The sequence below is a fragment of the Rousettus aegyptiacus genome, unplaced genomic scaffold (assembly GCF_014176215.1).
Source record: "Rousettus aegyptiacus isolate mRouAeg1 unplaced genomic scaffold, mRouAeg1.p scaffold_m13_p_2, whole genome shotgun sequence".
NCBI lineage: Eukaryota > Metazoa > Chordata > Mammalia > Chiroptera > Pteropodidae > Rousettus > Rousettus aegyptiacus.
Window position 1 is genome coordinate 169,827,057 of NW_023416295.1, and position 20,771 is coordinate 169,847,827.

General features: G+C 56.4%; 3 protein-coding genes across 3 annotated transcripts; all 3 read left to right on the plus strand.

The window, feature by feature from the left end:
- Positions 1-3,194: 3,194 nt before the first annotated feature.
- On the plus strand, positions 3,195-5,321 carry LOC107519306 (histone H1.0). The gene has a single exon (XM_016161821.2). It carries the CDS (start codon positions 3,453-3,455, stop codon positions 4,035-4,037), a length of 585 nt encoding a protein of 194 aa, XP_016017307.1. The 5' UTR covers positions 3,195-3,452; the 3' UTR covers positions 4,038-5,321.
- GCAT (glycine C-acetyltransferase) lies at positions 5,145-12,858 on the plus strand. The gene is given in 11 exon segments (XM_036235881.1): positions 5,145-5,178; positions 5,785-6,027; positions 7,516-7,637; positions 8,852-8,953; positions 9,387-9,533; positions 10,059-10,213; positions 10,348-10,436; positions 10,560-10,747; positions 11,092-11,146; positions 11,149-11,212; positions 11,489-12,858. Coding segments are annotated over 11 exon segments (1,353 nt in total). The 3' UTR covers positions 11,643-12,858.
- A 784-nt stretch (positions 12,859-13,642) lies between these two features.
- GALR3 (galanin receptor 3) lies at positions 13,643-18,142 on the plus strand. The gene is made up of 3 exons (XM_016161831.2): positions 13,643-15,422; positions 16,321-16,698; positions 17,349-18,142. The coding sequence occupies exons 2-3, from the start codon at positions 16,340-16,342 to the stop codon at positions 18,127-18,129; spliced, it is 1,140 nt and encodes a 379-aa protein (XP_016017317.1). The 5' UTR covers positions 13,643-15,422; positions 16,321-16,339; the 3' UTR covers positions 18,130-18,142.
- Positions 18,143-20,771: the final 2,629 nt, after the last annotated feature.

Sequence of the window (20,771 nt, forward strand, 5' to 3'; positions counted from 1 at the left end):
CGCACCTTGGACAAGTCCTTTAGCCATTCTAGACCTCCTCGCTGAACAATGAAGATGTTATGTATCAAGGGTTGGTTCAATAAATGCTGGCACGTGCACACGCACATGAATAAAACACGATCCCTGTCCTTCTAATGCGATTTACGCTTTACCGTATAGGATTTCACTTCACCCTCACACCAACCCCACAGGTAGGTACAACCCACTTTTTACAGGTGAAAAAACAACGAAGAGGCCTGGGTCACTCTCCGCGCCACTGGACGAACAATGTCCAGTATCCAGGCTCGCGAGGGTCGCGGGCGAGGGGCGCAGTGCGGTGCTCAGCTTCCGCCGGTGAACTACATTTCCCAGGAGGAGTTGCCCGCAGTTCTGCAGCTTCGGGATTTTAAAGGGATCGCGTTAAAGGGGGCGGAGGGAGTTTCGCCGTCTGCTCTCCAGAAAACGGCTGTGCGCTAGGTGGGGGCCAGAGGGCTGCATGCCCCAAGGTTCTCGGGCGAGGCCTGACCCAAGTCAGGAAGCCCCCAGGCTCTGCGGTGTCAGCGAGGCGTGGTGAGGTCAAGCCGATCTGGAGGGAGCCTTTCCTCACCTTGCCCTCCTTGGCCTCGGACTCTGCGCCCAACTCCCGAGCAACCCCTCCCGGACCCTCTTCTCCCTTCAGTTCTCTCGAACAGGGGGCGGTGAATCCGGCTGCCGGGAGGGAGGTGGACTGTCCGCCGGCGGGAAGCCTCTGCGACCTCTAAGCAATCTCTCTCTCCATTTCTGGCTTCAGTTCCGGGAGAGAATTTACAGGTCGCTGGGATGGGCGGGGATAAGGATGCCATGTGAGGGCCTGGGGGCGCCAGGAGCTGAACCTCACAGCGCGCCCCCCTAAACACCCTTCCGAGTCTTGCGGCCTCCACGGTAAAATGGGTGATGGCGGGGCGCGGGGAGTGACCACGTTTCCCGCCTCCCCAGGCTGGAGGCGCAAAGGATCAAGAAATGGGTGGAGAGCACTTTGCAAACTGTAATGCGCCGGTGTAAATAAAATTATTTCGTCATCGTGCCTTTGGATTCATCGAGCGCTTATTCTAAGATGTGCACGGACCTTGGGTGGGGGGGCGATGACATACCTCTGGGAGGGCAGGTTGGAACATTCTATACCTGGAGGTGTCTGTTTGGATACATATTTCCCCATCCAGATCTTAGTGGGAACGAGAATTGTCTTTGAAAATAACCAAAACCAACCCACCAGAGTGTTATGTTTTCAAATCAGGAAACTTGGGGCGAGGGGGGGGGGCTGACATCATTCAAATAAGAGCCTTGACCTTTTGAACTAACCTGACCCTTCATCGCTTCCCTTCTCTACCATATCTGTGCTACCAAGATAACCCCGGGGGGAAAAAAAGGCATCTGATACCAAGTCTGTGTGTGTGTGTGTGTGTGTGTGTGTGTGTGTGTGTGTGTGTGTGTGTGTTGGGGGGGAGACCCGCTAATTTCCCCAGCCTCAGAGCCGCCCAAGTCCAGGACGAGCCCTTCCCACCCCTGCTGTGACTCCCATCCCCTATCTAAACCCTCCAACCCTTTCCTCCTCCCTCCCCAACTGCCAGTGTCTGCAAACAGCTCCCGGGCACTACTGGAGCCACGTTCATCATTTTGACCAGCTATATCCCCCCCCACCCCACTCCCAGGGTATTGTTTTGAGCGAAGACTCATAGGCCTCTGCTTAGGGAATAAGAAGAGCAGGTTTGTTGTGGGAAGGGGCTCACGGAGCAAGCATCCCACAATCTCAAGCGGGACCCTGCAAGTGAGTAGTATGTCTTCTGCAAACAAGGCATCCTAGGAGCTCTGGCGTCCGTTCCACTGGCTCCTAAAACCCCTCAGAACCCCCAAGACTCCGTATAGACTGTGACGCCCCTTGTTTGCCTCATCTATACCTGCCAAGCACGGGAAAAGATGTATACATTTTAACAAAGACATCGCATCCTCCCTCCTCCCAGCAAAATGGCGGTGGTCCCGGCCCCGGTTCCCAGAATGACTACACTTTCCGAGGATTAGTCAGGATCCAAGGAATGCGACCCTCTCTTCGAATTTTTCTTCAGAGCCCCGTTATTCCAGGTTCCCAAAGCATTCAGAGCCTCCTCTCATCCCAGGGGCCCCCAGAACAGTCTTAGGCTAGAGCCTGTGGGGCAGCTCCTCCATTGTGGTCCACTCGCCCCCCTTAATTCTCCCCCACACTCCCCTTCATGGGCACTTGGGAAGGGGACTGGACCCCCAAGGCTGGGCCTCAGGGGTGGGGGCAGCGGGTTCTGCCTTTGACACCCCAAAACTCCTAGGCTGAGAGAGGTATATAAATGAATTCCTGGTTAGGATATATGGGGGATGTGGGGATCTTTGATGGGAAGAAGCGACTCGTTAGACCCCACTTCATTACCTCAAGGGACTCAGGCAGCGTTGGGGGTTCGGCCTCACGAGAGACCCTCGACCGCAGAGGTCAGGGGGCTCACTGGGGGAGAGCAGATCGAGGAGGGGGAAGGGACAAAGTTTGAAAGTGCCCTTCTAACTCTTCCAGGGAAAGTTTGCTTAGGGGCCCAACAGACAGAGAAGGGGTAAAGGTGCTGGGGGCCCAGTGGCGGGATGACCCCCGAGAGGTGACCGGACCCCGGGGGAGCGACCCCTCCCCCCTGTCCCGGCTCGGCCCGGCTGGGAGTCGCCCGGCTCGGGGCCGCGTGTGTTAGTTGGGGCCGCTTTCCGGCCGCTCCGCCGGGCTGGGGGACCCCGCAGCGGGCCGGGAGTGGGGTCCCCGGTAGCCCCAGGGGGTAGCTTTGCTACGGGGTTTTTCCCGCACCAAGGCTCCCTGGCCCCGCAGAGCCAGCCCCCCGCAAAGGGGAAATGTGCCGGCGCATCACCGGTCCTTGGCGCCGTTTGGGGCGCCTGGCGGGCTCGGGGGGCGGCGACCGGACCGGCGGGCCGCCTGGTGGGGGAGCCCAGAGACCCGGGCAGCGACCCCGGGTGGCAGCGGGGGGCGGCAAGGCGCGGGCCGGGTGGAAAGGTCGGATTTGCTCAGCGGAAGAAACACAGATGGCGGCGGCGCGGCGCCATTCCGGGCCGGGAGCAGGCAGCCAGCAGCCCTGTCCTCACCGCGGTCCGCCCGCCGCCGCTAAATACCCGGATGCGCCGCCCGAGCGCCAGACGCGGAGCTGGGAAAAGAGAGGCAACGGAGGCGGTGGCAGAGACAGATCCTGAGCCAGAGACGGAGCCGGGCACCGACACCGACCCACCGGCGGGGCTGTGCTACGCAGAACCGGCTCAGCGAGTCCTCCTGTGACCCAAGCCAGGTCCCTAAGAACCGGGCTACGGACTGGTCTCGGAGTCAGGGGCGCTAGACTCGATCCCGTGTCAGGCTTCACTCGTCTCCGACAGGGGCTGGCCTTTTTGAAGGCGCCTTCTTCAACAGCAGGACGAGGCAGGCCACCATGACCGAGAACTCCACATCCACTCCTGCGGCCAAGCCTAAGCGGGCCAAGGCCTCCAAGAAGTCAACAGACCACCCCAAGTACTCAGACATGATCGTGGCTGCCATACAGGCGGAGAAGAACCGTGCTGGTTCCTCACGCCAGTCCATCCAGAAGTACATCAAGAGCCACTACAAGGTGGGCGAGAACGCTGACTCGCAGATCAAGTTGTCCATCAAGCGCCTGGTTACCACCGGGGTCCTCAAGCAGACCAAAGGAGTGGGTGCTTCGGGGTCCTTCCGGCTGGCCAAGAGCGATGAACCCAAGAGGTCAGTGGCCTTCAAAAAGACGAAGAAGGAAGTCAAGAAGGTGGCCACGCCAAAGAAGGCAGCCAAGCCTAAGAAGGCTGCCTCCAAAGCTCCCAGCAAGAAACCCAAAGCCACCCCAGTCAAGAAGGCCAAGAAGAAGCCGGCTGCCACGCCCAAGAAAACCAAAAAACCCAAGACTGTCAAAGCCAAGCCAGTCAAGGCATCCAAGCCTAAGAAGGCCAAACCAGTGAAGCCCAAAGCCAAGTCCAGTGCCAAGAGGGCCAGCAAGAAGAAGTGACAGTGAAGCTTTTCTTGTGGACACTCCTGCTTGTCTCCTATTTTCTGTAAATACTTTTCTCCTTCTCTCTTACTCCTCATCTGCAGCCCCTTGTCCCTTTCTATTCTGACTTTATGAGAGACAGAATTTGGATTCCTCAGAAATTGGGGAATAGTTTATTTTTCCTTAACCAGTCGTGCAAGGACAGCAACAACAAATCTCATCTCTGTAATGATGAGAATGTACTTAATTTTTTTTTGTTGTTTTAATTTGTTAATCTACTTGTTTTGGGGGTGGGTTTGTGTTTTGTTTAGTTGGGTGGTTTGTTTGCTATGAAGGAAAATGGGCAGGGGATCGGGAAGGCAGCTTGTTCTGGCTAGATGAGCGGGAGCCCAGGAATTGTAAGGTTTGTAGGGATATCTTTTAAGACTAGCTAGCAAAGTTGAGCAGCCCATGTGAGTTTCAGAACCTTAGTGGGAAGGAGAGGGGCGGCAGCAGCTGAATGCAAAGGAGGGAGGTGGAATTAAACCCTCCCTGGCCTGACTTCCACCTCCCAGTGGTGAGCAGTGGGGTATTCAAGTCGAGTTTCCTTCTCACTTCTGTTAGTCTGCCCTTGTGGCCTCCCTATTGTCCTAGGGAAGGGGAGGGTGTCAGAGTGACAGCTAGTCTGAGAAGCCGCGGCTTCTCTCAGTCAGCTAGAAACTAGCCATGGAGGGGGTTTCTTTGTGGCTTCTGAAAGTCTCCTGTTAAATGGGAGTGAAAACTTTGGGGAAGGGTGGGGAATCAGTCAGCCAAGTGCCTCAGTGTTCCCTGTTGAAACTTGGGTTTTTCCATGCAATTGGATTGTATCCTAGGAGGAATTTTTCCCTCCTGGTTTTTGGTTCCTCCTGTACAAGAGGTGGCTTTGCTTGGTGGTCTGGAAGGGCTGCAGCCCTGCCACCACCACTTAAAAACCTCCCGACCTCTTTATTTCTGAGTCTTTTCTAAGTAGTAGTAGATGGGGGAGGGGTAGTGGGCGGGGAGTGGACAGTAAGACATACTGCAGTCGATTTTGAATTGCTAAGTAGTTTTACAGAGCTAAGTTTGTGTGCGTGTAAATGTGTATATACCTATTTAGAGCTAGCACTTATGTTTCACACCCGGGAGCTGGGAGAAAAAACCTGTACAGTCTTATAAAATAGGAAACGTGCAATTGCACGCCGTCCGTCCCCCCGCCCCTTTTTTAAACAAGTGTTATTTGTGCCGGGAAGAATTTGCTGTCTTTGTAATTTCAAAACTTTAAAATAAAAATTGAAAAAAGACAAACCCTGAGCTGTGTTTTTCCTCACTTCTAAGACTGAAGGAGAAGGCAGAGAAATTAGGTGAACGAACAGTGGGGGAAATCTGGGACATTTGCACCTGAGTGGGGGTGAGGGTTCCAAAAGCTCAACAGACCAGGGAAACCTTAAGGCTGGAAGGGACAGAACGTGTTTCTGGCTGCGCCTGCCTTCGGACTCCAGGGCAACCCCGTTCCTTGATAGAGGTACGTTTGTAGGCAGGGGATGGGAATGGGGTGGGGGTCTGGTGCGCTGGGCCCTGCCGCGCCGCCTTTTGCCGCGTCGCCACCCCTAACCCTTTAGGGACCGGTCCAGTCTCAATTTACGAATCAATCTACTTTCTTGCTCTGCGCATCCCGCCCAGCCCCGCCCACTCGCCTCCCCGCCCCTCTTGCTCCGATTGGCCGCCGGGGCCCGGCCCCCGGCCACGTGACGCGGTCGCTTTGCGCAAGGCTCTGAAACGAGCAGGCGCGCTCGAGGAGGCAGGCGAGGTGGGTGCGATGTGGCTAGCTGCGTACCCCGCGCCGCGCTCTGCGGGGCCCCCCGCGGCTGCCGTGCACACTCAGCCCTGGCCCAGCTGCGTGGCATCCTGGAGGAGGAGCTGAACGGGATCCATGGGGGTGGTACCTGGAAGAGCGAGCGGGTCATTACGTCGCGTCAGGGGCCGCGCATCCACGTGGACGGCGTCTCCGGAGGTAATTCCCCTCCGCGGGAGTCGCCGGACGTGGCCGAGTGTTAGAGGGCCGTTCCGAGGCTTGCAGTGAATGGAGGTCCTGGAGGCAGTGGGCGGCGGGAGCCCCTTCACACGTAGGCACTGGCTCCTCTCTCGGCTCTCAGACCGACTCTACGGCTTCCCAGTGTTAACTCTAACCTGGTAAAACCCGTTTCCACGGATGGAGACAATTCGCCCTGGAGCATCTCTTGACTCAGAGGACAGGCTTGGACTGAAACCCAGTCCTAGGAGAATGTGAGGAAAAGAGAGACACACAGTTGGGTCCCACCGTGGTACTTCAAGTAAGGGTGGTGGGAAGATGCAGCCCTAAACCCCAGGATGGTGGGAAGATGCAGCCCTAAACCCCACCTTTCTGGAGCTTCTGCTTTGTACAGGCTTCTAGTAATTGCTACACGTGGACTCCTGCACACCTCCGGATGTAGGAATGACATCCCATTTTACACAGATGGAAACTGAAGCTCAGAGATATAAAGTAGGCTGCCTGATATCCCCCAGTTAGCCAGGCAGAGCTGAACTTTGGTCCAGGCCCTCTGGTATATTGGAGCTGGAAGGTCACCTAATGGGCCAGAGAGGCCAACTTCCTGACCAAAGTCACAGTGAGCAAGGGGCTCATGGACTGCTGCAGGAGTCACGCTATGAATTGGCTTTTCTCATTTCTGTCTAACCATTGATCACTACCCCTCTTGTCTGTGCCAGGTGGATGCTGGTTATAAACAGGCCTCCAAACCTGCCTTCTGCCCAGTAAATAGGCATGGAATCCTTGGTGCGACTGCACTCATTTGTGAAACGGAGGTCCCAGGAAAACCCTACCTTTCCCCAGGGGAACTTCGAGCAGGTGAAAAGATGGGAAATTAGGACACTCAGGTGTTCGTCTTGTTTTTACTTCTTCCAGGCTGAGAGAACCTTGCCCTCCTCAGGCCTCTTTCCTCCTTGGGTCATTTGTGTTTACTCTGGGCTTTATAATTTAGGGTCCAGGTCTCAGAGGCACCACCTTTGGGCCTGTGATTCTATACCAAGCAGCAAAGTCAACTGTGGAGTTTGAGGACTGAGGTTGGTGTCTGGCCCAACTCTTCTTTTACTCTCGAGGAAACCAAGGCCCTGATGACAGGTTGTTGGTGGTCCTCAGGGACAGGAGAAGCCAGTGAGGCAGGGCTGGGTTCTTCCTTGGGGAGAATGTGATTCAGAGCCAGAGTTTAAATTTCTCATCCTTCAAGGCATCGCTCTGACCTTTCCTGACCTTTCCTCTTCTGTAGCTGGTGGATTTGGTGCCCCTCCTAAGAGCCCCCAGCTCTCCATCCTGCCTCTGCTTCAGAACAGATCATACTGTTTGGTTGTTGCCTCCTCAAGGGTGAATTTACTTTCTAGACCCCCAGGGCTTGGCCCTGACACCTTTCCAGATCATTCCTTAGGGCCTTGAGCTTCTTTGTCTGTTCCCTGTCCTCCATCTCAGGAATCCTTAACATCTGTGTCAACAATTACCAGGGCCTGAGCAGCCACCCCTAGGTGATCCAGGCAGGTCTGCAAGCCCTGGAGGAGTTTGGAGCTGGCCTTAGCTTCCTCTGTGGGACCCAGGTAAACAGCGGGTGTTGATGAGGTGGAGGGAGCCTTGTCCCAGGTGTTGGGCACCAACCACAGCGGTCTGCTTCCCGCAGTCAGCAGGGCTGGTTTAGCCAGCTCAGCTCATCCCATCCCAGGGCCCTGGGCTCACTCTTAGCCCAAGATCTGTCCACTAGAGAGATTGTGTTCAGGCTTCTGTTTTGCTGCAAAGCCTTAGGCAAGAAGCCTTATCTCTCTGGGCATTCATTTCTCTACCTGCAGAACGGAGTTCACTCTTTCACCTACGGGAAAGAAACAGCAGTAGGCAGAGATTGAGACTGATGGTTCTGGAGCTATTCTGTCTGAGCTCAGTTCCCAGCTCCACCTTCAACTGGCTCTCTTACTGTGTGCAAATGTCAACCTTTCTGTGCCTCAGTCCCTTCATTGGTACTTAATAGAAGCTTTGCAAATTAGAGTTAATACATGTAAAAATGCTTAGAACAGCGCCTGACACATATTAGTGCTCAATAAACGTTGGTTATTATTTTGTAAATGTTACAAAATAAACATGAAACTTACAGTGCTTACTATATGTCAGGTACTATTTTAAGAACATTACAAAAAATTAATGCTCATAACAGTCCTAAGTGATAGGTGCTATTTTTGTCCCTCTTAAAGAGGTGAGGACACTGAGGCCCAGAGAAGTGAAGCGACTTGTTTAAGGGCACACAAGCTGTCGTGGGGTTTGAACCAGGTGGCCTGACTCAAAAGTTCGTGCTCCTATTTGCGGTTATTATTACCTGTCCTCAGAAGGTGAAGATGAAATGAATGTCAGAGGTGGAGCTCCCTACTTCCAGCCAGGGCACTTTCCAACAGAACCCTCACCCGGGCTGCACAGCTTTCAAACCCAAGGATTTAAGGCTCAAATGAATTACTTGTGTAATCCTCTTCTTTGCCATGAAGCAACCAAAAAAGACGCTCAGTTTTATATCCGGAAGACACATCTTCCTTTGCCATCCATAATTCCACCTCTGACCCCCCATTACAAAAAGAAGAGCCAACCTGGAAGGGGCACCTAGCGAGCCCCTAATTCCTCAGTGAGAACCAGCTGTGAGATTCCTGTCAGTTCTCAAGAACTCTAGTGGTGAAGAAAGGAGAAGCCAAGGCTGGATCTGTTTGCAGCCTTCTAAGCCTCTGTCCCTAGGATTTGTCCCACAGGCGTTAACACCCATGTCACTCACTTTCTTTAGAGCATCCACAAGGATCTAGAAGAAAAGATAGCCCATATCCACCAGCAGAAGGATGCCATCCTCTATCCCAGCTGTTTTGATGCCAATGCTGGCCTCTTTGAGGTATATGGAGGCTGTGGGTGGGAGTTGGCGAAGCCTGCTAGGCTGTGGAAGGCTTGGAAGTGGGCAGTCAGGAGAACTGTGCCGGTGCCATGGCTAGAGGCTCCAGTGCTCATTTCTTTCAGAAGTCAGTATGGTCCAAGTAGAGGCTCCAGGAAGAATCCTGAGGCTTCCAGAGTATTTAGGGGTTCACCTACATCAGCTGGAAGGCTGGGGTTGGCAGGGGCCAGGCATTTGCTAAACATGTTCTCACTAGAGCAGGGCCCTGGTTTGGCCCAGTCTTGGGGCTCTGGCAACTCAGACAGAAGGCTCCTTGCCTCCCTGCCTGGAGGAATGCCCCTGGTTGGTGGTGAAATTTGGACTTAAAGAGAGTCATAGGAGAGGAAGAATCCCAAGGTGGTTGAGCAATGGCTTTACTCCAGCTGCTTTCCTCCAGGCCCTGCTGACCCCAGAAGACACAATCCTGTCAGATGAGTTGAACCATGCCTCCATCATCAACGGCATCCATCTGTGCAAGACCCACAAGTACCGCTACCTCCACCTGGACATGGCTGACCTGGAGGCCAGGCTGCAGGAGGCCCAGGCAGGGCAATGCCGTGGGTTCCAGGGGCAGATTGGGCTTATCCTCAGCCTACTTCCTGGCGAAGGGAGGCTTGGTGAGGCCAAGTCCATAATGACAAACAGCCTGCAAGTTTGAAAGAGCCAAGATTTGAATCCAAATCCTTCAGACTCGGAGCTTTATTCCATTACACCACGCTGCTTTGAAGTTTTTAAACACCTTATGTGTGGCAGACCCCTAGTTGGCATAATAGTGAGATGAGCTTATGGAAAGCAATGGCCCCACCCCACCCTCTGAAGGGGAGACTGAAAGCATCCTCACTGCCCAGCGCTAAGTGTGGCTCTGGACTGCCCCGGAAGAGACGGGTAAGGCTCAGACAGGCATAGATGAGGGAGAAGATGTTCTGGTCCCAAAACAGTAGTGCTTGCGTGACCACCTCTGTTCTGGGCAGGGGGCCAGGTAAGCTCTTAGAGCCCCAAGTAGCACAGAAGGTGGGTGGTTTGGCTCAGCTTGTGACACCAGCTGCCACTGTCCCTGCCTTCCCTGCAGAAGCATCGAGTCTGCCTGGTGGCTACTGATGCGGCCTTTTCCGTGGACGGCGACATTGCACCCCTGCAGGAGATCTGCTGCCTCGCCTCTCAATATGATGCCCTGGTCTTTGTGGACGAATGCCACACCACTGGCTTCCTGGGGACCACAGGACCGTGGGAGCATGTGGTACCCGAGGCCTTGGGTTGGGCCTTGGGTGGGTAGGAAACTGAGAGGCCAGCCCCCAGCCCAGCCCGTGGTTGCTGGGTGCTCAGGTGGCCAGTGGTGGCAGTGGCAGCTTCCCTCGTAGGGGCACGGATGAGCTCCGGGACGTGATGGACCAGGTCACCATCATCAGCTCCACACTGGGGAAAGTGCCGGGCGGAGCATCAGGTGCCTGTAGGGTTGTGCGCCCGGAGTCCCCTTATCCCCATGCAGGGCCCTGGAGGCCTGGGAGATAAGGTTGGGAGGGGAGACCTGTGGCTGCAGAGAGGAGGGTGGCATGGACTGTACTCTCAGGAGGGGCTGCAGGTAGGCTCCTGGCCTCCGACTGCCCCCCGGGGCCCCTGGTGTCCCTGATAGGGCAGCGTGCCTGGCCCTACCTCTTCTTCGACAGCCTGCCACCCGCCATCATTGGCTGTGCCTCCAAGGCCCTGGACCTGCTCATGGGGAGCACTGCCATTGGCCAGCCTATGGCAGCCGAGACCCAGCCATGCAGTCCCTCGCGGGTGGGGAAAGAGGGGGTAGGGGAGCCCCCATGTGCCTACCCAGCCCTCCTCCCGATTCTCTCTTCCTCGGCCTTTTCCTTCCATTTCCTGGTGCACTTCTCTGTGAGTGACCCTGGGTCTCCCCATCTTGTGCAATCTTCTTTCCACCTCCCTTTTTGGTCTGCCTGTTCCTCTGCCTGGCTTCCCATCTGACTCTGCATCTACATCTCTATCCCTGTTGGTAGCCCCTGCAGACTTGGGCACAGATCTTGGGTCACATGCCCATTGGGAGCAAGTGCAAATTCCCCACAGTCCCCCAGCACCTGTGACGCCTGGCTTGTGCCCACAGGCTCAGCAGTAAGATGGAGGCTGCTGGGTTCACCGTGTCAGGAGCCAATCACCCATCTGCCCTGTGATGCTGGGTGATGCCAGGCTGGCCTCTTGTATGGCAGATGACATGCTAAAAAGAGAGAAGGGGGCCAGGACAAGAGTACTAGCTGTAGAGAAAAGAGGGGGGAACCCCTAGACTGTCAATATTTTCCCTTTCTCCCACCCTACCACCTTCTTAGAGCACCTGTCTGTCCAAGCTTAAACACTCCAGGCCATGAGGCAGTCCCATGTGAGACACTTTGTGCAGCTCCCTTGCCCACTGTGATCCTCAAGAAAGTAGGAGCTGTATGTCATGCCCCAGACCCAGAGCCTGCCTGCCCTGGTGAGGCCCAGGTTGACCTTCTCTATCTTCCCAGGCATCTTTGTCATTGGGTTCAGCTACCCAGTGGTTCCCAAGGGCAAGGCCAGGATCCGAGTACAGCTCTCAGCAGTGCACAGTGAGGAGGACATCTACCGCTGTGTGGAGGCCTTCGTGGAGGTGGGGCGGCTGCTCAGGGCACTACCATGAGCCCTGGGTAGTGACAAGCAGAGATAATGTCCCCCTCCCTCCATAGTGACAAAGGGGGCCTTTGATAGCCCAGGCCAGAGGCTGTGAGCTCTGTCAAAGTCCTAGGGTTGGACTGGGGCAAGACCTATGCTTGTTGCAGAGTGTGAAGCAACAGTGTGGAAACACTGTAACACGTTGTCTGCTTTATTCACTCTGAGCAGGCTGACCTGCTCTGCGACTGGTCGCAGACGCAGGCGGGAGCCGAGGCTCTGCAGGCAGGCTCCTGAGGACTGTAAGAGACTTCAGAACTGACCACCTACCCCAAATTGAGATGAGACCCAGCAGCTGGGGTAAGATAGCAGGGGCCGCTGTCCGGCGCAGCTGGATGCCATGCTGCTTTCGAGAGCAGCTGAGCACTAACCCCGGCAGACCCCTTCCCGTGCCACCCACCCGCTACTCCCCAGCCTCCGGAGTCTAGCTTTGGTGAACACCTTGTCCTCTGCTCCCTGTCCAAAGGATGGCCTATAGCTGCCCAGATAAGAAGGGGCTGGGTACCCAAATCCATGTTTGGGAGGAGAGGCAGAGGGTTCGGACCCCAAAGGAACACATGTGGATCACTACTGGAGAGGCCCCTGACAATCTGGAACCCTGCGTTATAGCCTACCTGTCCCTGACCCTGTGGCCTTGAGCAGGCCCCATCCCCTGTGTGTGCCGCTGTACCAAGAATGGGTGTCCTGCCCATGTCTGGGGGCCCTTCCATCTCTCTCATACCATGGCCTACTGGCCTGATGATCAGCCACCAGGGGGCGCAGCGAACTCAGGCTCTGGCCACTATCACCCCACCCCCTCCAGACTCCCGGCCTTGGGCTGGGCTGGGCTGGGCTGGCAAGGGCAGGAAGACAGATTGACTGCTGCCAAAGCCCCATCTGCCTTTGTCCTCCACAAGGGCTCCCTGCACCTCTACTGGAGATTACACCCCTTCCCACAGTCATTGCCCCTGGTCCTTTCTCTATTTCCTTCCCCGCTCAGCCTTTGGGCACCTGGTGGGAGTCAGGGATGACTTGTGAGTCACCACAATTCATGATGTGGCCTTGGGAGTCTTGTAGTTTGGTTGGAGTAGAGTAGGAGGATGAAAAGTCCCTTCTTCATTAACAATCAGGGTTCTAGCACCCCGCACCCCCAGCCCTCCCCTTAGCCTGGATTTCTTGGGATGGACTATGGGCCAGCTCCAGCCCAATCCTGCAGGCTCTTAATGCTAGGATTCTGGGATTCCTAGCCTGTGATACAGAGGAGGGTGAGGCTGAGGTTGAGGAGCTTGGGGTGCTGGGGTGTGCAGCCAGGGGAAGGGCTGCTGTGGTCACATCAGTGACAGGAACACTTACATGCTGCCACCACAGGATAGGGCACCTGGTGCCATGCCTACGGCTGCAGCAGCAAGGGTGTATGGCTTGGCGCCAACCCAAGGCCCAACCAGCAGCTTGATGTGCATGGTCCGTGCAGCCTGGAAGATCACACCCGGTGGCCAAAAGCAGCTGTGCAGGGATACCCCGCAGTCAGTGTGGCGTAGGAGTGGGGCCAGAACACGGGCCCAGATTCACTAGCCAGCGGCACAGAGTGTGCGCTGCCTCCTCTTGCAGCTCCGGGCTCCGCAGCTGGCGTAGTGCTCCCCAGTGGACAGCGTGAGCAGTGCCAGCGTTGAGACATCCTGGGCTGACGACAGGAATGCACCATATGTCAACCAGCTAGGGCCTGCCACCATCCAGAGGGCATCATCCAGAGGGGGTCGTGGGAGCCTGCGGCAGGTGCAGCAGCAGCAGCTCCGGGCACACATGCTGTGGCTTGGGCGCATACTGGTAGTCGCCACCACACACCTGCTACAGGCTGTAGTGTCCTGCGGGGCTTGGGGGTCACCTGTACTTCTGTGTACTGCAGGGCTTGGGCCTTCAGGGGCTGCTCCCAGGACAAGCCGTACATGTCCTCTGCCGTCTGCATTAGGCTCAGGGTTCATGCCGCGGTGGTCAGGAACAGCACCTGGAGCAAGGGGAGGAGGTAGTGCCAGGGGTGCACTGAAGCTTGGGCATGATGCTGTGCCCTTCCTGCCTGCGCCATGACGGGGCCCTCTGTGGTCGCCTCCGTCCTCCCCTCCTCCCCTCGGCCTCTGCTATCATATCAGCTGCTCAGCCATGCCACTGCTGCGGACCCTGCCTGAGTACTGCCACAGCCCACCCAGAACCAGCCTGGAGCGAGCAGGGGGCCCCCAAGGGGAGGGAGGATGGTGTGTCAGGGATCTCAGGGGATTTCAGGGTGCAGGTATGTCACGTTATTGAGTCCAGGCTTCTGGGAGCCTGTCGGTGCCTTTCATGGAGGATAGTTGTGGGCCTCTAGCATCAATGATTCTAAAATCTCACCACAGAGTCTAGAATCCTACAGTTCTGTCCTTCAGTGAGCATAAGAATCAATTCTAATTCCTTAATTAAATTTTGAGAGCTCTAAATTCAGGTTTGGGGAGTCACGGTATGATTCCCAATATCCTCAGTTCAGTGAGTCTGCTTCCCAAAATTGGAGGATGCTCTGCACCTGGGATGAGTGACAACAAGCATTAGAGAAGCACCTCTGAGTTCTGGTGGAAATCCCAGGGGCCTGGAGAAGCCGATTCTAAAGCATCTTCCCCAGCCCATCAGGCCTTGAATGCAAGTCCTGGCTTCATCAGCATCTCCTCAGACTTTTCTCTCCACTTTCTCAGACTTCCCCTTGACGTTCCAGCTTCTAGAAGGACTCCACACACAGTCCCTACTACTCTTTCTCTCTTTAACTCCTTGCAGACTGCCTTCTGCCGTCAGTACCAAACTGCTGTCAGTTTTACCAACAGCCTCCTCTTTGGTAAATCTAATGCCCTTCGCACACACTCTACCCCCAGGTGCTAGTCTCTAACCCTCTGGAAGCATTGAGACATATGACCCACTCCTCCAAGAGGCCAGGCCAGACAGCATGACTGAACCAGCCAGTCATCAAGACCTGTTAACCTCTGGCCCTTGCCTAGACAAGGGACTCCTAATGGGTCACTTATTAAATCATTCCCTTTCTGTTCTCACCCCAGGCCATAAACTAATTACAAAATAAATGGGCAGGTCATGTCCCTGCTCTAGAACCTTCAGTAGTTCCCCGTTACCCTTGGGCTAAAGCCAGACTCTTTGAATGGGCACATAAGCACTCTCATCTCTGGCCAGAAGGAACCCCTGGATGAAGCTTCGGGAAGCTGATGAGTTGCAGGGTTCATAGGGCCTGGGGTAGGAGTCCTATCTGAAATCTGTAGACAAGGTCCTCGTTCTGGTTTCCTAACCTAGGCCAGCTCATTCAAAACGGAATCCTTTGTGAGCTTAGATTGGAGTAGGGAAGGGGAAGGGGGGGGAGTGGATTCATCAGGCAGGGCCAGAGGATATGGGAGTGCCAAAAATGGGCTGGGCCCTGGGCATGGAGGGGTTAACCACAAAACGAATCTCAGCGAAATCAATGGGTTACTGCAGAAAGAGGCAGAAGCAACGCAGAAAGGCAGGGAAGAGCCAGGCAAAAGAGCATGCCACCCGTGGGAAACCAAGGACTGAGGAGTAGGTGGTCATTGGGCACTCAGGAGAGACTGCCCAAGTCCGGCTCAGAAGAGGAGGGGCCTTAAAGAAGAGGGAGAAGTGAGAGGCAGACCTCTATCTGCAGGAAGGCACCGAGGGGCAGCCACTGAGCCAGGAGGTAGCTTCAGCCAGGCTGGTTCACTCAGGATCAAGCAGCAGCCCAGTGCTCAGGGTCAAGGTAGGTATTGCCCATACTGTGCTTCAGGGGGTCTGCTGCATGCTGGATGCTGGGGTGGGCAAAATATCCCATCCCTCTCCCCTGCCTGGCCCCATTGCCTTTCATTTGTTCCACCCACCACCCTTCCAGAAAACCCAAGCTTCGGGGAAATCCACAGGTAGTAGCCGATGTTGGCTGTGGATGGGACAGGAGTGAGGGTGGGCACAGCTTGCACAAATGCGCACACACACGCACACAGCTCAGAGGCACCACCTGTTACAGACGCAGATGCGTGCCCTAGCCTGGGTGTCAGAGTACTAGGGTGGCAACAGCCCCAGATCTGCCACTAAAAATGCGATCATTAGCCTCCCATATTCCCCTTCTGAGCTTTGATTTTCTTGTGTGCAAAAAGGGGGCAGTGACCTATATGGTTTTCCCAGATGTACCACTGTGGGGCTCACTAAAGGATTCTCCTGTGACGCAGGGATGTCACCCTTGTTTTGCTGACCTCAACCCATGTCCGAGTCTTGCTTGAGCTTCAGATCCCCACTGAGAAATATGCCAGCTCCTGGGGTTGGAGTTGCCCTTCCCCCCATCTGTCATGTCCTCACCCCACTCTGCCTGTGTCTTTACCTGAATCATTGGTTAGAGGTGTCCATCAACTCCCTAATTATCCTTCATGCCTTAGGCTATGGACATGTTCCCTAGGAAACTGAAACACCTCAGACATCAATGTGACTGTGCTAGGAGCTTGTACAGTGGGTGTCAGTGATAACTTTTGGCCGTGTCCCCAATTCCCACCCTCATGAGCTTCTAGCCCAGGAGACCCAGCTGGGCTCAGGCTGGAGGAACTAGACCCCTAGGTCTAGTGACTGGAGCTCGGGGCCCCTGCCTGAAAACTCCAGCTTCTCTTCCCCAGGTAACCGTCTGATGCAGAGATGGCTGATGCCCAGAACATTTCACTAGACAGCCCAGGAAGTGTGGGAGCTGTGGTAGTGCCTGTGGTCTTTGCCCTCATCTTCCTGTTGGGCACAGTGGGCAATGGGCTGGTGCTGGCGGTGCTGCTGCAGCCTGGCGCCAGTGCCTGGCACGAGCCAGGCAGCACTACGGATCTGTTCATCCTCAACCTGGCAGTGGCCGACCTCTGCTTCATCCTGTGCTGTGTGCCTTTCCAAGCTGCCATCTACACACTGGATGCCTGGCTCTTCGGGGCCCTCGTCTGTAAGGCTGTGCACCTGCTCATCTACCTCACCATGTATGCCAGCAGCTTCACGCTGGCTGCTGTCTCAGTGGACAGGTGCGCTGTGCTGGGACCCGGCTGGGTCTGGGCTGGGGAGGGAAGACCTGAACAGATACTCACTGGCCTTAGGAGAGAGAGGCTGGGAGGTGAGAGGGAGAAGAGGAAGAGCTCTTTGGCCCCCGCCATCCAGTCTCGGGACCTGCAGGGTATGCTCGAGGGGACCATCTTGCCATCCCTCCAACTCCACTGGGAGCTTCCCCAGGACATCTTGGTGTCTCAAGTGTCAGCACAGGGCCTGGCGAATAGTAGGTGCTCTATGAGTATGAAATGAATAGCAAAAGGAACACGTGACTAAATTCAGGTATTTTATTATCGCTCATGCCCAGCCCCGGTTTTGGTCGTCATACCTGCTTTCGTGGCTTGAAGCTTGGGGTCAAATCCAGGCTCACTCTCTAGCCGATGACCTTGGCCAAGTCACCGGTGTGCCTCCAAACCCTCCTTGCTAAATGCCAGGCATTGCTCTATGCCCTTCAAGCATTAATTCCTTTAATCGCCATCAGTCTGGGAGGCAGGTCACGCAGTCACCCTCACTGTTCCGACGCGGAAATCAAGGCTGCCAGCCCCTAGGTCCCGGGCGAAGCGTCTCCATGGGGGTGCGGATGCGGGATGCGGGGCCCGACGCCCTCTGATCCAGCGACCGCCCGCAGGTACCTGGCCGTGCGGCACCCGCTGCGCTCGCGGGCGCTGCGCACCCCGCGCAACGCCCGCGCCGCGGTGGGCCTGGTCTGGCTGCTGGCGGCGCTCTTCTCGGCGCCCTACCTCAGCTACTACGGCACGGTGCGCTACGGCGCGCTCGAGCTCTGCGTGCCGGCCTGGGAGGACGCGCGCCGGCGCGCCCTCGACGTGGCCACCTTCGCTGCCGGCTACCTGCTGCCGGTGGCCGTGGTGAGCCTGGCCTACGCGCGCACGCTGCGCTTCCTGTGGGTGGCCGTGGGCCCCGCGGGCGCGGCGGCCGCAGAGGCCAGGCGGAGGGCCACGGGCCGCGCGGGGCGCGCCATGCTGGCGGTGGCGATGCTCTACGCGCTCTGCTGGGGCCCGCACCACACGCTCATCCTCTGCTTCTGGTACGGCCGCTTCGCCTTCAGCCCGGCCACCTACGCCTGCCGCCTGGCCTCGCACTGCCTCGCCTACGCCAACTCCTGCCTCAACCCTCTGGTCTACGCGCTCGCCTCGCGCCACTTCCGCGCGCGCCTCCGCCGCCTGTGGCCCTGCAGCCGGCGCCGGCGCCACCGCGCCTGCTGCCCCCCGGGCGCCCGTCGCTCCCTCCGTCGCATCCGCCCGGCATCCTCGAACCCTACGGGCTGCCCCGGGGATGCGCGGCCTCGCGGGAGGCTGCCGGCGGGCGGCGGCTGGGGCGGGGAGCCCGGGGAGGAGCCTGCCCGCGGCGGGGAGGCTGGACCAGCCCTGTCTGCCCGAGGACCGGAATAAACCTTGTCCGTCTCCACCCTGCAGCGTGTCCGTCCTTCTGTCGTTCCTCTCCCCCTAGGGCAGGACCTTACTAGAGTGTGGGGCCCACGCCAGGAGCCCTGTGAGGAGCAGTGGCTGAGCTGGGGCTCCAGCCCAATGGACACCCCTGGATGGTGAAAATGGGTCAATATAGCTTAGCCCGGGTCCCCAGGCGGGCAGCCCCCAGACCCTGACCACAGTCAGTCTAGCGGGAGGGCAGGCCCTCTCTCTCCCCATCTCTCCACAGGCAGCTTCTAAGCCTGGTTTCCACCACCCTTCACCAAGCCCCTTCTCTCTTCCAAGCCCTGTCCTGAGTTAATACAGCAATTATTTATTAGGCACTCACTATGTATGTTATATGGAGCCACATTCTTCAATCTGATTATCAAAATAGCTTTGCAAGGTCAATATAACTTGTTCCATTTTACAGGTGAAAAAAATCAAGAATCAGAGAGGTTTAGTGATTTGCCTAAGGTCACACAGCTGGTGTTTGGCAGAGGTTGGATTCGAACCCACCGCTGTCTTTTTCTGCTCAGTGGAACCTCCTTCTCCACCTCTGAGGCCGTTGCTCTCAGTTTCCGTGGCTTCCAAAATTTTTCTTGGTTCTTCCTGACTCTGCATCAGCCCTTTTCCCCCAACCTACAGCCCCCTACACTCAACTGGATGCTCCAGAAACCTCGGAGCGCCCCCAGTCCCCATCTTTAGGAAAGTTCTGTTCAGGTGCTCGGCCCAGAGGGTGCTGATGGGCTTCCAGTCCTAGGCCCGTTGCCTGACCCGAACCCCTTGCAACATTCCTCAGCCATTCTGTGCTCCTGGCTCAGAGGAGTCACTGAGCCACACTGGGGCCCCAGCTGGCTTCCCACCGGCCCTGACTCCCCTGAGTTCCCCTCCCTACCTGTGCCTGCACGCAGCTGGGGTAGTTTGTGGCTGTGGAAACTACCTAATTAACCAATAAATCAGTCTCAGTGGTTGCAGAGCCGCCCACTTCCCTCCCTCACCACAGCCCAGTAACGTTTATCAGCTTCTGGCTGAGGCCTGAGACCTTTCGGCACACTTCTTAGCTGCTGGGCACCCTGGGAGAGCCCCTCCCTGATAGTAGGCAGCTGCTTGCTGTGACCACTGCCTGCCACCTGCCACAGACCCAGGCTGGGTCAGAGTGGCAGTCACCCTTCACAGCGGGAGGCTGAGACCCAGCTGGGTGAGCAACTGCTTCAAGGGCTCAGCACTGGGGCCGGGCACCTGGTCCAGTGTTCTTTCTCCCACGTTTCTGCCAGGGTCGCCATGGCTGACTCAGGCTACAGCAGTCAGAATGTTCCCAGGAGGCCGGGGAGTGTGATGCTGCCCGCTTCCACAGCACCCGCTGTGGCTTCTCTTTCTGGCCTCACTCACACCTCCACTGGCTCATCCAGGCCTCGTGCCAATCTCGGCAGGCAAGGAATATTACCTCCATCCTCAGAAGCAAAAACTGAGACTCAAGGAGTTGGGGTAGCTTGACCAGAGCCAAGTGGCAAATTTGCAGAAGAGCTGGGGTCCTAACTGGGCCCTGGGGTTGGCTCTCACGGCTGCCCAGGCGGCACTGGGAAAATCTAAGAGCATCTGACAAAGTTCGCCGCATGACAATGGTGAGTACCTGCAAAGCAGAAGAGAACAAACTCTCCAGAGTTGACTTATGCTTTATTGGTCCGGCCTCCCAGCCAGGCTGCTGCTCCTCCATAGTCACCTCTGTCGGCACAGACAGGCAACTTGGGAACGGCCTCCAACTAGGATGGGCAGGAGACAAGCTCACCCAGCCAGGGAGTGGCAGAGCCAGAGTTTGAACCTGTATGAAATTCCAGGCCTCAGCGTGAAGGGTAGTCACCGGAAGCCCTCCACAGAGGCCTGTGTCTCTGCTCAACTGGTAGAGGGACAGTTGTATAGACCAGGCCTCTGGCTGGGCTCTGAGGCCTCCTACTTCTGAAGCAGGTCTCTCTGGCCCATCTGAGTCAGTTAAAGAAGCCCAGAGGCTTTGATTAATGGAGGACAGTACAGGGTGGCCCAGAGTAGGCACACGGCAGATATTTGATACTTGAGGACAGAGGTGCCAGGCAAGGAAAGACATGACCCTGCCCTTCCTTCTTTCCTTTATCCTCCAAATATGTGAGTGCCTGCCCTAAGCTAGGCCTTGCAGGGCTGAGTTTGACCTAGTCCCTCCCTTCCAGGAGTGCTCAGTTTAGCTGGAGAGCCAAAAGAAGTACGGACAGCACTGTGTGATGGGACCATAACAGAAGAATAGCTCTGAAAGGGCACAGAGGAGGACACTCCTGCCTTCCTGGGCCATCCAAGCGGGAGTCCCAGAAGAGGTAACATTTAATATGCATTTTCCTGGAAAAAAGTGGGAAGGGCTGGCCAGGTGGAGTGACAGCCTGTGCCATGGCAAGTACGGCAGGAGCAATAAATAGGCTCATACCGCTGAAGCAGGGGAGGGTGGGTGCCATGAGACCACGAGGGTCTCCTAGGCCAGCCGGAGAGCTGCAACTTCCCCTTTCAGGTGGGCGGTGATATACCATTGAAGGTTTTCAAGAGGGTAGAAGCCCCATCGGATATGTGGTCAGAAAGGCATCAGGGTTGCTGTGTAGAGGCTGGGT

What these genes read in the sequence shown, in the direction of transcription:
- LOC107519306 (XM_016161821.2), top strand. Translation starts at nt 3,453, where the DNA reads ATGACCGAGAACTCCACATCCACTCCTGCGGCCAAGCCTAAGCGGGCC.
- GALR3 (XM_016161831.2), top strand. Translation starts at nt 16,340, where the DNA reads ATGGCTGATGCCCAGAACATTTCACTAGACAGCCCAGGAAGTGTGGGA. An exon ending in GCTGCTGTCTCAGTGGACAG is followed by an intron (nt 16,699 to 17,348) that starts GTGCGCTGTGCT and finishes GACCGCCCGCAG; the next exon opens with GTACCTGGCCGTGCGGCACC.